This window comes from Artibeus jamaicensis, unplaced genomic scaffold, assembly GCF_021234435.1.
Source record: "Artibeus jamaicensis isolate MK-2021 breed Jamaican fruit bat unplaced genomic scaffold, CSHL_Jam_final contig_2259, whole genome shotgun sequence".
Taxonomy (NCBI): domain Eukaryota; kingdom Metazoa; phylum Chordata; class Mammalia; order Chiroptera; family Phyllostomidae; genus Artibeus; species Artibeus jamaicensis.
The window spans coordinates 2,919,868-2,932,141 of NW_026521468.1; the positions used below are offsets into that span (position 1 = coordinate 2,919,868).

Consider the following 12,274-nt stretch of genomic DNA (forward strand, 5'->3'; position numbering starts at 1 on the left):
CCGAGGCTGGTATGGAAGTAGCCAAGGTGCACGCCTTCCGACTTCAGCAGATCACAGAAGGAAGAAGGGAGCCTAATATGTATCAGATGGCCTATTGGGTATTAAACCATGTTTGAGGTGCTTTATTCTCTCATCTGCGAGGATTGCCAAGTAGGTGCTGGTTGAATTGGGGGTGGCAGGGGGGGGAGGAAGAAAAAGAGCGCGGGGTGCTCATATATGTTCTCTCTGCCTTCCTCCCAGGCTTGCCCTTGGACTGGCTGGTAGAAATGGCAGGTTTGGGAGGAAAGGTAGACTAGACAAGGGGAAATGGAGGTCAAACTCAGGGATTTCCTGAGGAACTGTAGGCATTCTGGGCACGGGGGTGAGAAGGGCTCGGAGCAAAGGGGCCCTCAGAGTAGAATGGGGGCCCCAGGACTGTTACGGTGGAGCAAGGTTGGATTTTGGAGGTGGGATTTGTCATGTGGCTGCTGCTGTGGCGGGGGTGGGGGTGCGTGGGTTGAGCTCTGGAGAGGATCAGCAACAGGAGACGAGTTGGGTCTCGTCCAAGGCAACTTGCTGCCCCCGTCCCCCAGCTTCCCCTGAACAGATTGGAGTCCACCCCGGGGAGACACAGCAGGTGGTTTTATTTACCTCAGTAACTACAGGCAGCAGTGGTGCCCCGAGGGTTAGCGTCAGTGGGTGGCAGGGGGGTGTCAGAGAAAGGGCACCAAGCCTTGGAAAGAGGGAGGGGTTCCCACTTCTCCCTCCCTTCGGCCTTAGAGGAAAGAGGGGGACCCTGGAGTGAGGCCTCTCAGTCCCATTTCTGGGCACAGATAATCCCATGCCCCCCACAGTCCTCCCGTGGGGAGCAGAGCAGGCGCTCTGGGTGAAGGTGTCTCCCACCCCCTCACCCCCCACCAGGCTGTAGGAACACAAACTTGGGGCTTCACTCTGCTCATGCCTCAGTCTCCAGAATCATAGACTAGAGTGCTACCTAAAATGCTGGGGTACACTTTGTATTTGAGTAAGAGGGGACACAGGGTCCTCGGCTTAGGGAAAAGCATTAGGCCGCTGTGGGGTGCACAGAGGCAGAGCTATGAGGCTGGCTTCCCCCCAGCAGGCTTTGCTGGGGGTGGGAGGCGGCAGCAGCAGGGGCTCAGAGGCTGGGGTGGACGGGGATTGTGCAGCAAGGAAGGGGCCCTCAGAACTGGGGCGAAGTGTGCCCTACCCCTGCGGACAGCAGCCCCTTTCTCTCCTGTTTCAGTATCTTCAAGAGGATGAGTCACCTCCTGGATTCCCGTGACCCAGAGGCCAAGTGTGACTGGTCACCCACAACCCCAGCTCTGATGTCTGGCATCATCCCACTGCCGCCCCCACCATCTCTACCTGCTGTCCCGCCCCCCACCCAGAAGTCCTCCTGGGTTTGACCTCTCTGTGCTGACACCAAGGGGCCAGGCAGCACCCCCTGCTCCCTCCCAGCACCTCTGCCCTCTTCACTTCTACTGAGATCCCCTGAGTGCTGAGAATCAAGCACAATCCCATATGGCAGCTCAGTGGGGCTGACACTCTGAGTCATCACTTAGGAGGCCCCTCCGGAATATGGGAAGGCCAGGAATTCTGTCTGCTGAGGACTCCGGGGGGCAGGGTACCCCAGCCTACTCTCACTCTAGGGTCCCTCTGGATTAAGATGAGCCTCTGGCCAGGGCTGCCTTGCCTACGGGGACTTCCCCTTCCTGTCTCAGAGTGGTTTTCTTCCAGCGGCCTGAGGAAACTCGAAGACCCACTTCCCAGATAGCCCAGAGACCTCCAGCACTGGCAACAGTTGCCATGGCAACTGGGATTAGGATACGGAGGGTGATTTATTAGGTCTCCAGGCCCTCCCCAACTTCTCTCTTCCCTCCTAATTCTAGCGCAAGCTCTGGCTGTGCCCCTCCCTCCAGGCTGCCCCTGTGGGGTGAGTGCCCCGTTAGGAGGAGTTGCTGGGAGTGGGCTGGGTGCCGCCTGTCAGGCCTGGTGCTGATGGATCCCAGGGCAAAAGCTGGCAGAGCTGCAGAGGGGAGGGGAGCAGCTGTGGTGAGGGGGCGGGACCCAGGTTTGGGGAAGTTAGTTATCAGAGGAGGGGCAAGTATCCTATCTCCTACTGAAGGCTCTTCCCACTTTGGGGCAGGGGCCAAGTGGTTCCCGCCTCACATCACATCCTTGTGCTCCTGCTTGGACTCCTTAATGACCTGCAAGGGGCAGAGAAGTTGCACAGTGCCACGGTTAGGAGCTCACACAGACCCTGGGTCCGCCGCGGCCAGGCCATGTGGCCTTGGGCAAGTCCCCAGCCTCCCTGGGTCTCTGTTTTCAAAGAAAGTAACCAGAACTCTCTCCTGCAGCAGTCAGAGGGGGAAAGAGACCACCCCTGTAGATCATCTAGCACCATGCCTGGCACACGGTGAGCTGCCAAGGGAAAATTAGCCAGAACTGTTGCTGGTGTGATGGGGAACGGGTTATGCCGAATCCGCTTTTCCCATTCCTCTGGCAGGTTCCCGGAGCCAAGCTGGGAGTGAAAGCCTCTAAATTTACATTCCCCCTATTCCCTCCCACCCCCAGGCCTGGCACTGGGGTTACCTAAGTCAAGATAGAAAGGGAGAAAGCCCGAGTCAGGACCCCATCCCGTGGCCTGGGCATCCAGGCTCCCCTTAGACTGTCAGTGGAGGGGTTGAGGAACTGACTTCCATGCAGGTTCCTTCCCCTCTTCCAGAGCCTCCCCGGGGAGCTATCGAGAACCTTCTCTGTGCCAGTTCAGGCTTTATTCCAGAGCCTGGCCTCAAGAATTCCTGGGGGCAGCCAGAGCCCGACAGAGCCAGAATCTCAGGTCTCCTCTCCTCACCTCTCCATCCCGCATCTCCACAGTCTTCACCACGATGTTCCTTTTGAGGTGGCCCTCGGACGTGGACTTGGTGTCCAGGCTGGTTTCTGCGGGTGGGAGGAGAGGAGGCCGTCTGTGGGCTCTGGGGGCGCTAGGCGTCCTCTGCCACCCTCGGCTCCCAGTCACACCCCGATGGTGGTAGGAACGCCCACTCGACCAGGCAGGGATGGCCTTGGCTCCTTCAAAGGGGCCAACAACCCCCAAGTCTCCCACTGTGTTGGGCAGGCCCTGGTATTCTGTCTGCCGCCCTGCTGCTCTCCTGGCCTGGCTGCATTTCGGTCCCTCTCCAAGCCCTTGCCTGGTGCCCAGCTTTCTGACAACGTAGCACTAGGCCGAGGAAGGAGCCCCTGAGCTTTGAAATCAGCCAGGGCAGAATTCAAGTCCCAGCTCAGCCACTCGTCAGCCTCACGACCGCGGGCAAGTCACTTTACCTCTCTCAGCCTCAGTTTCCTCATCTGCAAAGTGGGGATGCTGGAACCTACTTCTCTAGGTGGGAGTGAGGAGTCAGTTAACCGAAATAATGTATGTGAAGTGATTGGCTCAATACATGTGGGCCCCTTTCCTGTTCACCTTCCCCTTTCCTACTTCTCCCTGCCACTTCTCTGGGCCTCAGTGACCCTTTACTGTCTGGGACTTGGCAGCATTACCTCTAGCCAGCCCCTCTGGTTAACCCGTCTGACGCTGAACTAAGCCCCGAGACCCACACATCTAGTATTCCTGAATTTCTAGGTCAGAAGAAGAATTTTCCCCCCAGAGCTGATAATCATCTGAGGGCCACATACAAGTAAGAAGTAATTTAGTTTATCCCCTGCTCAGAGAGAAAAATATAACATGTCAACCTCACTAATATTTAAAATTAAGAGCAGGGAACGAAAAGTTTATTCACTGTGAAAGCAGCAGTCCAGGGGGAAATAATCCTCTGGGCTGAATCAGCATCAAGCGGAGCCGCGGAGCCTCGGGGACAGACAGAGCAAGCAGAGAGCCTGGCCACTGGGCACAGCAGGACCTTAGGGGTCTTCTCAGGGATGGGGAAGAGGTGAGGCAGAGGCTGGCAGGGGGCCCAGAGCCTCGCGTCGGAGGACATAACACCCCGAACGCCGGCCAGCTCTGCTCCTTGAACCCACACCCACCCTGTGCCGGCTCCCGGGCTGGGCCCTGAGGTTGCCAGGGAGAAGACACAGGCTGGCCTGTCAGGGGAACACGGAGGACAGAGCCTGAGAGGATGGGGAACGTAGAATTGGGGGGGGGGGCTCCCTCCCTGCCAAGTGGAGGAAAGCACCATGTCTGAGAGGCAGGCAGCTAACCGAGAGCCGGTGGGGCTCCGTTTACAATCTGGTGAGCCTGAATTGGTATGACGTGTACTGTGAGGCTTTTGAGATGTCTTGTGACCTTGTGACCTTCCCCTTCTTTGGTGCTTGTGCCCCCTGTAGTGACAAGCAGTTAAAAAACAAAACAAAACATAAAACACTCAGATGAGCAGAGCTAGCTCAGAGATCTGTGGACAGGTCGAGATCCGCATCCAATTCTGTGGCGGAATGGGGTACAGGGATAGAAGAGGGTCACAGAGCAGGGCAGGGCAGGGCAGGGCAGGAATGGCTGCAAGCCCTGCCTGAAATGCCCTGGGATGGTGTAGTCTGGTCAGAAGCTCTGCTGCAAATCAGGAAAGCCCTCAAGGAGAGCCCCAGACCCTTTTGGTCCAGGTTCTCAGCCCCTGGCCAGAGCAGCAGCCCCCAGGCCTGGGGGAGGGGCAGTAACCCAGTACCCAGTACCCTGTGCCCAGGCACACGGCCCAGCTCTACTGACCTCGGATCTGCAGGTTGGAGAAGGTCTGCACAGGAATAGTGATGCTGAAAAACAGCGGAGGAAAGGGGTGACCAGGCTGCCCAAGGACATCCCAGGCCAGGTCCTGGCACGGAATTATCGTAAGGAGCACGTTTCCTAACTTTCCTCAGCAGCCAAGAAGCCGGAGCTCCAAGAGCATGCAAGGGGCTTGGGCATTACCGGCGAACATGTCCATCTGATGGGAAGTCTGGGCTTGGGAGATGGCCGAGGGGAGAGTGGCAACGAAAGTTCTAAGGAGGTGGAAAAGAGAGGTCTGGGGAAAAGAAGTCCAATTTTGTTGGGATGGTCGGGGATGAGGCTTTCAGGTTAGGGGAGGCGACCCAAGTCCTTGCCCTGGGACCTAATCAGCATTGATTGAATTGAATCCATTCATTCATTCATCAAACATTTGTCGAATACCTTCCTGTGTGTTAGGCGAGCACTGTGCTGGGCCCTGGGAGAGCTGGGGGCTGGACACAGGCTGCGTAAGTCCCTTAAGGGAACAAAGCGACGCTAGGGAGGCGCAGTAGGGCAGATTCCCTAGAGCTGCAGTCGGGGCTCTCACCGGTTCTCCTCGCCCTCCAGCAGCTTCCTATAGGTGGCGATCTCGATGTCCAGCGCCAGCTTAATGTTGAGCAGGTCCTGGTACTCTTGCAGGTGATGGGCCATCTGGTCCTTGAGGGTCTGTCCCTCCTCCTCCAGCCGGGCCAGGGCCTCCTGATAACTCGCTGCCTCCCGTGCATGGCGCTCCTCCTGCTCTCGCATCTGCCTCTCCAGGGACTCGTTCTGTAGGGCGCGGAGCGAGTCTGTCCCTGGAGGCACCTTCATGCCCTGGGACCGGACCTACTCCAGGGTGCTTTGAGGCCCCGCCCCCAGTCCTGGGGTCGCCCTGACCACTGCTCCTACAGCATTGCCTGTGATGACGGCCTGTCCCCTTCTCCCGCTGGCCGTCCCCAGCTCGCCACCCCGTCTACCCATCTCAGGCTCTGCTCACGCTCACCGTGCCGCGCAAGGACTCCAGGTCGCAGGTCAAAGCCTGCAGCTGGCGGCGATAGTCATTGGCCTCGTGCTTGGCCTGGCGGAGCAGCTCCGCATTGCGGGCAGCAGCGTCTGTCAGGTCCGCAAACTATTAATAAATGGGGAGAGGGCCCTATGCTTAGGGGCGGGTGCAGCGGCCCGTGGGGAGCTGTGTAGGAAGGGGTGGCCTCTGGGAAGTCAGGGGGGTAGGCAGGACACCAGGTTGGGGTCCAGGTCACCTGGGACAGTGGCCCTGGGTGGGATTATTCCCAGCAACGGTGGATAGGGGACACAGAAGCCACAGCTGCGTCTTCAGATACCATATCTGGGTGCCCATCACATCTTCCTGGTGATGACATGTCTCTGTCGCCTGGGCAGTGCCTGGCATGCAATAGATTCCCAATAACCCAGAACATGGATGGGGGAGGCAGCAAGAAGCAGGCTGCCCAGTGAGATGGCTAGGGTTGGAAATCTAGCTCGACTGCTGAGAAGCTGTGTGACTTTGAGCAAATTAGTTAACCTCTCTGGACTTCAGTTCTCTTATCTATCAAAGAACAGTTCCTACTTCAAAGTAAGGAAATCTATGCAGAGCACAAGGCCTGGCACATGACAGTGCTATCTAGTAATAGTAGTAGTAGTAGTAATAATAATAGCAATAAGTTCTTATTGGAAGTGATATTGTCTGTGTTTCCCTGGGCAATATTACTATTGGGCAAGCCACCTCACTTCGCTCGTGGGTGTCAGCCACCCAGAGAGGATCCTCTCCCAGCTTCCTTCCCACTCCTTTCCCTATTCTCTTGTCCCACCCCAGGAGGGCTGCCTGGAGGAGGCAGGCTGGCCCACAGGGCTACCTTGGACCGGTACCACTCCTCTGCCTCATGCATGTTGCTGGATGCCACAGCCTCATACTGGGTGCGGATCTCTCGCAGGGCCGCCGTGAGGTCCGGCTTGGCCACATCCAGCTCCACGTGGACCTGCTGCCGGGCCAGCTGCTCCTGGAGCTCCTGCACTTCCTGACCAGGGTGCGAAAAGGGATAGCAGGGCTCAGAGCCACGGCTGCAGTTGGGGGTCGCCCATAACATCATGCCCTCTTCTGCCTGGCTGTTGGGCATGGACACTGGCTAAGGGAACTGAGACCGTCCTAGCTGGTGGAAGTGCATGGCCCAGGCTGGGGGAGGCAGCGAGGAGTTCGGGGGCCTCGTGGCGTCCTCCCCGGCTTGGATGTGCAGGACACAGAAAGTGTGCCTGTGTCCTTGTGAGGGAATGTCTGAGTCCCTGTGTGGGGGTGTGCCCACGGGTTCCCAGGTTCTGTGGGTTCATATATGCTGAATCCATGATCTGAGGTCAGAGCTCATGGGATCTTTGTTATGAATGGTTCTCAGTTAAACGGAGACAGATGGCAGAACGAATGGGGTCAGAGAGACTGTGTGACTTTGGCAAGTTCTTTAACCTCTCCGGGCTTCAGCAGCCTCTGTGAAAGGCGGTGATACTGAAAGGTTTCCCATCTCACAGGACCGTCATGAGGGAAAAGGAGACACCGAGGTTTGGTGGCTCTGGTTAAGTGAAGCCTCTCTACCTCTGCCCCACTCAGTGTCCCTCTTGGTTTTCCATCTCTCCCTCTCTGTTCCAGTCTCTGTGTGGCCCGTCCACCTTCTGTCCTTCCCGGCTTTACCTCCTCATGGATCTTCCTCAAGAACCGGATTTCCTCCTCCAGAGACTCGATCTTCCTCTCCAGATCCAGCCGGGCCAGGGTGGCGTCATCTGCCTCCTAGAGCAGGGAGGCAAGGGTTCATTCTGACACCAGACTCTTCCTCTCTCTAGCTATTTCTGGTCCCCCCTTCTAGGGCTTGGGGAGCAGCACATCTCTTGGGAGGGCTGGTCTTGGGGGCTGTGTTGGGTGGGCTGCCCTCAACCCTTTCCCCCCTCCTACACCCCATCCCTCCATCCCCCTGACCTGTCGATAGGCGGCTAGGTTGTTCTCGGCCTCCAGCCTCAGGTTGGTTTCCTCCTGGAGCCTGGGGAAGGAGGATACATTCCTGTGCCTGCGCTCTTCTCAGGACTCTTGGGGCCCTGTCCCAGTGTCCCTGGAGGTGGCTGCGGGAGAGACTCCTTTCACCTGGACCCTGGGACTAACTAACAGAGGGGCGGGAGGAGAGACTTGGCCAGCAGGGCGAGGCGGGCCTTTGTTTTGACTCATTACTAAGCTGCCTTATCAGGGTCGCTGTAGCCTCCTGCTCACACAGGTGCTCCTGCCAGCGTGCATTCACTGCTACACGCGCGTGCACACACCCTCCTGCACCTGAGGGCGCATGCCCAGCTGGCTCAGCGAAGCACCATGCCCCTGGGGTTTCCTCTGGCCTTTGGAAATGGGTTTTATTAAGATCTCTGCTTCGCAGCTGTGCAAGCTGACGTGCCTTGACTGGGAGCACAAGCTGGTGATCGACAGAGCCACCTGTGCTCTGAAACCAGGATGTCCTGCTCTCCCCCCCACTCCCCAGTCCTCCCAGCGTACACCGAACTCCCCTTCCAATTCCTCCGATACACAGACCTAGGCTCAGAGTAGGTGAGCTCCCTGCCCGCGGTCACAGGGCCCCACAGTGAATAAAACACACAGACCCTCTCTGCTGGGGTCCCTGGCTGCTCTGGCCCAGACTTTCCCAGTGGGGAGGTGCAGACAGTACCCTTTCTTCCTGGCAGGAGGTCTTTGGAACACAGATCCCTGAGACTCTGGGCCTTCTCCCAGCCCCTCCGGACATTTGGGGGGCAGGGACAGCCCTCCCTTCCCAGAGGGGTGGAAACCAGTGAGCAGGGAGGCAGGGTCCTGCCACCGGATTCCCTGAGGGCCTGCGGGCACTTCCTCTTGGGGCTCAGTCCTCCCTGCTCACGAGGCCCCTCTCCCAGGCCCTTACTTCTGCCTCAGGGTGCCCAGGTCCTGTGCCAGATTGTCCCTCTCGACCTCGAGCCTCGCATTGCTGGCGGTGAGGTGATCAAGGCGCAGCCGCAGCTCGCGTAGCTCAGCCTGGTACACGTCAGCCAGCTTGGTGGGCTCCTTGGCCCGCAGCTGGTTCAGCTCAGCGGCCAGAGCCTTGTTCTGCTGCTCCAGGAAGCGCACCTTCTCGATGTAGCTGGCGAAGCGGTCGTTGAGCTCCATCATCTCCGCCCGCTCACTGGCCCGCGTCTCCTTGAAGCCAGCATTGAGTGCCCCAGCGAGGGAGAAGTCCACCCTGGCAGGGAGTGGGGGTGGCATTCGAGCCAGGGAGAGGCGGAAGCTGGGACCCAGGCCCAGGCGGCGGCCGGGAGTCAGGCCCCCTGCCACCGTCTCGAAGGAAGAAACATAGGAGCGGTGGGCAGCTGAGGTGACCCTTTTCCTCTCCATCCTGGCTGGGCTCTGCTCGCTCCGGGATGTGAGGGCTTTATGGAGGAGTGGGCTGGCCGGGCACTGCCCGGAGTGTCCCTGGAAACACCCCCTGGCATAGCCTGAGGGGGTGGGACTGGGCTGCAGCCCAGCCACGGGGAGAGCGCCTCTCACCCCACTGAGCTCATTGTGCCCCAGAGGCAGGGCCTCCTCGGGCGCCAGCGCCAGTCTGGCCACAGACAGAGGCTCTGGTGGACAGTGCCCCAGGCCGGATGCTGGGGCTGAGGCCCAGGAGATTCTCTCTCTAGGAAGGTGGGTCCAGAAAGGGCTGGAGCCCTGACTGGTGTGGCTCAGTTGGTTGGGAATTGTCGGGCAAAGTCAAAGTTTGCTGGTTCAACTCCCAGTCAGGGCACATGCCTGGGTTGCAGGTTCAGTCTCTAGTCAGGGAGCATGCAAGAGGCAACCGATGATGTTTCTCCCTCACACTGACATTTCCCTCTTTCTGTCCCTTCCTCCCCTCCCTCTCTTCTCTCTAAAAAAATATAAATAAGTATTTTTTTAAACAAGAAAGAAAGAGTGGGGTGGGCTGGGGTGGGAGAAAAAGAAAACTGTACTTGACCAACAATTAAAATTAAATTAAATTAAATTAAATTAAGAAAGAAAGAAAGAAAGAAAGAAAGAAAGAAAGAAAGAAAGAAAGAAAGAAAGAAAGAAAGAAAGGAAGAAAGGAAGAAAGAAAGAACGAGCTGGACAGGAATGACCTGTGACCTGCCTTCTAACTGTTAGGTCCCATAACCCAGGCCTCCCATCAGTCAGCCCTTGTCCTGACAGGGCATTTGACAAAGAACAAAACTGTTCCAGAGCCTTAAGGAACAGCCTGGGTTGTAGTTCCCTGCACAGGCCAGTTCCCAGTAGATTGCTGGAGTCCTTCTCTCTGAGCACAGCATCCCTCATTCCTGCCTTCTCCTCGTCCCCAGTGTTCTGGGGCTGCAGGCTGGAATGGACTCTAGCCCTTTGCCTGCGGGTGGATCGAGGCCTTTAGCAGTGAGGAGATGACTGAAGGAACTCGGTAGGGCGAGAGCGGGCAGGCCCCGCACTCTTTGGCCCTGTCCCCGGGCCGCTCTCAGGCCCCTGCCTCAGTCGCACTGGGCTCGCCCCTCCGTGCCCAGCCTCCCTGCACCCCTCCCAGAGCCCGGAGCTTGACAGTTCCACAAAGCGGTTATGAATGAGCTGGCTGTCCCTTCTCCCAATTTTGTTTCTGCAAAACCCTGTTTCCCTGGCCACCCCTCACCTCATTCTCACACTGAAGATTTATCTCCTTTGAGTTCCCACAAATTAGGTTGAGAAGACGGGAAAGCCCTCCCATGGGTTTGGGAACCCACGGACCTTGCTTCCAAAGTGGAAACTTGGGGGCTGCACCCTGTTGCTCCTTGAGACTTCAAAGCCATCCACTCCTTTCACTCTGGCCCTGAAGGGTCAGTGCCCCCACCAGGACCCCCAGCCTGTTGTTGAGTAAACAAACCCCAGCCATCTGTGTCTATGGACTGCTGGGAAGGGGACAGCCTTCCTCTCCTCACCCCTACTCTGCCCCCTGCCCATGCCTGGGCCTCTGATCCCTTTTCCCGGGCACTCGCTGAATGGAGCCTTGTTCTCCACTGCCGGTGAGGGCGCCACACAGTGAGGGCGGCCCCCAGGGGGCTGTGCTGTTTTTATTCCAGGATGTCAGGCTATTAGGAGGGGTACAGCCCAAGCCCCCCTGCTCAAAGAGCTTCTCAGAAAGCATCTGATGGGGGCTGGAGTGCAGCGGGGAGCAGGCTCGGTGCCCAACCCCGGCCATTGTATCTGTGCCAAGGTGAGTCATTCAGTGGGCACGAGGGGAAGGCCCTGGGGGGTGGCCAGCCCAGCATTTCCCAGTCTCCAGCCTGCAGACAAGGCCTGGCTGCTCCCTTCTCTAGCTCTCCCAGGCAGCTCCAGGCCCTTACCCTGTGCAGAAGAAGGTGCTCTTCATCTGGGCACATTATGGGGTTTCCCCTGTAAGTCCCAGCACAGAGAGAGGAGGTAAGAGTCTCTAAGTCTTTGCCACTTTGGACCCCAGAGCCTAAGCCACTTCATGGGGAGGGAATCCTGAAGACGGGGTGCTCAGTGGCTTTTGGTCCTGTCGTGGGTGGGGTAGCTGGGGAAGGACAAAGCTCATTAAAAGAAGAGCAAGACTGAGGACAAAACCTTGTCCCCGCTCTCCTCTCCATGGCCAGCAGTGACTGCCTTTCCAGCTTCCGGGCAAGTCACCATGCGTGGTCTCTGATTCCTGTTCAAATCAAGTTTGGTTGAGGCACCAAGCAGCCCTGGGGGCAACAGACCTAACAAGAGCAGAAAGTGCTTGTCAGTCAGTGATGCCCAGTGGTGTGTGTGTGTGAGACAGCAGCCGCAGGTGGAGGCTCCACCTTCACTCACTCCAGTTGCCTCCCTGGGCCCCTGTCACAGACCTCAGCCTCTTGCTCCGTCTTCAACCCCCCTGTGGCTCTCAGACCCATCCCCACACTCAGGCCTTCCCTAAGGACACAGAGAACTAGCACAGAAGACTGGTTTGGTCGTGGTTGTGTGCCCAACTTATGGCGTTTGTATTGTACATTCCTTGTAGAAAAAGCAGGAAACACATACACACATACGAAATTGAATTAGCCCTAATTTGGCTGCCTGGAGATTTCCCCCCACACATATAAATTCATGTTTTCACAAGTGAGCTCATGCTGCACAAATTATTTTGTAATTTGCTTTTTTTTACTCAACAATATGTTGTGAACATCTTTCTATATCAATAAATATTTGTTTATATCATCATTTTAACAGCTACATGGTTTTCCCCTATATGCATTGATTTTACTAAGCCCTACTGTTAACAATTATGTTTTTCTGTGTGTGTGTGTGTGTTCTAGGTTACACTATGATGCACGTCTGCCCCAGGCAGACAGAGTTCTCAGCCACCACTGCTGCCTGCATCCCCCGGCCTGGCTCAGGCCCCATCCACATGGTGTTTCCCTTCCTGCTACCCTGGCCAGCGGGCCTCGATGTCTGGAGCCTCCAGCCAACCCCGAGGTCCACTTCTTCACTAGATAGCAGGAAGCTGTGGGCCGGGCAGAGGATGCCTGGGTGACCCTCCACAGTGCCTACCGCCAAGCCGTGGCCCACTT

The 12,274-nt window shown here is 57.4% G+C and overlaps 1 protein-coding gene across 2 annotated transcripts; it reads right to left on the reverse strand.

The window, feature by feature from the left end:
- Positions 1–606: 606 nt before the first annotated feature.
- GFAP (glial fibrillary acidic protein) lies at positions 607–9,183 on the reverse strand. 2 transcript variants are annotated; one of them, XM_037162205.2, is made up of 10 exons: positions 8,641–9,183; positions 7,686–7,746; positions 7,404–7,499; positions 6,583–6,744; positions 5,715–5,840; positions 5,280–5,500; positions 4,697–4,740; positions 4,198–4,317; positions 2,855–2,940; positions 607–2,207 (listed from the first exon to the last, which is right to left on the reverse strand). In XM_037162205.2, exons 1-10 carry the CDS (start codon positions 9,105–9,107, stop codon positions 2,166–2,168), a joined length of 1,425 nt encoding a protein of 474 aa, XP_037018100.2. In that variant the 5' UTR covers positions 9,108–9,183; the 3' UTR covers positions 607–2,165. The 2 variants fall into 2 exon arrangements, with proteins under 2 accessions (XP_037018100.2, XP_037018101.2); XM_037162206.2 differs by lacking the exon at positions 4,198–4,317 and having other exon boundaries at positions 8,641–9,165.
- Between the last annotated feature and the right edge of the window lie 3,091 nt (positions 9,184–12,274).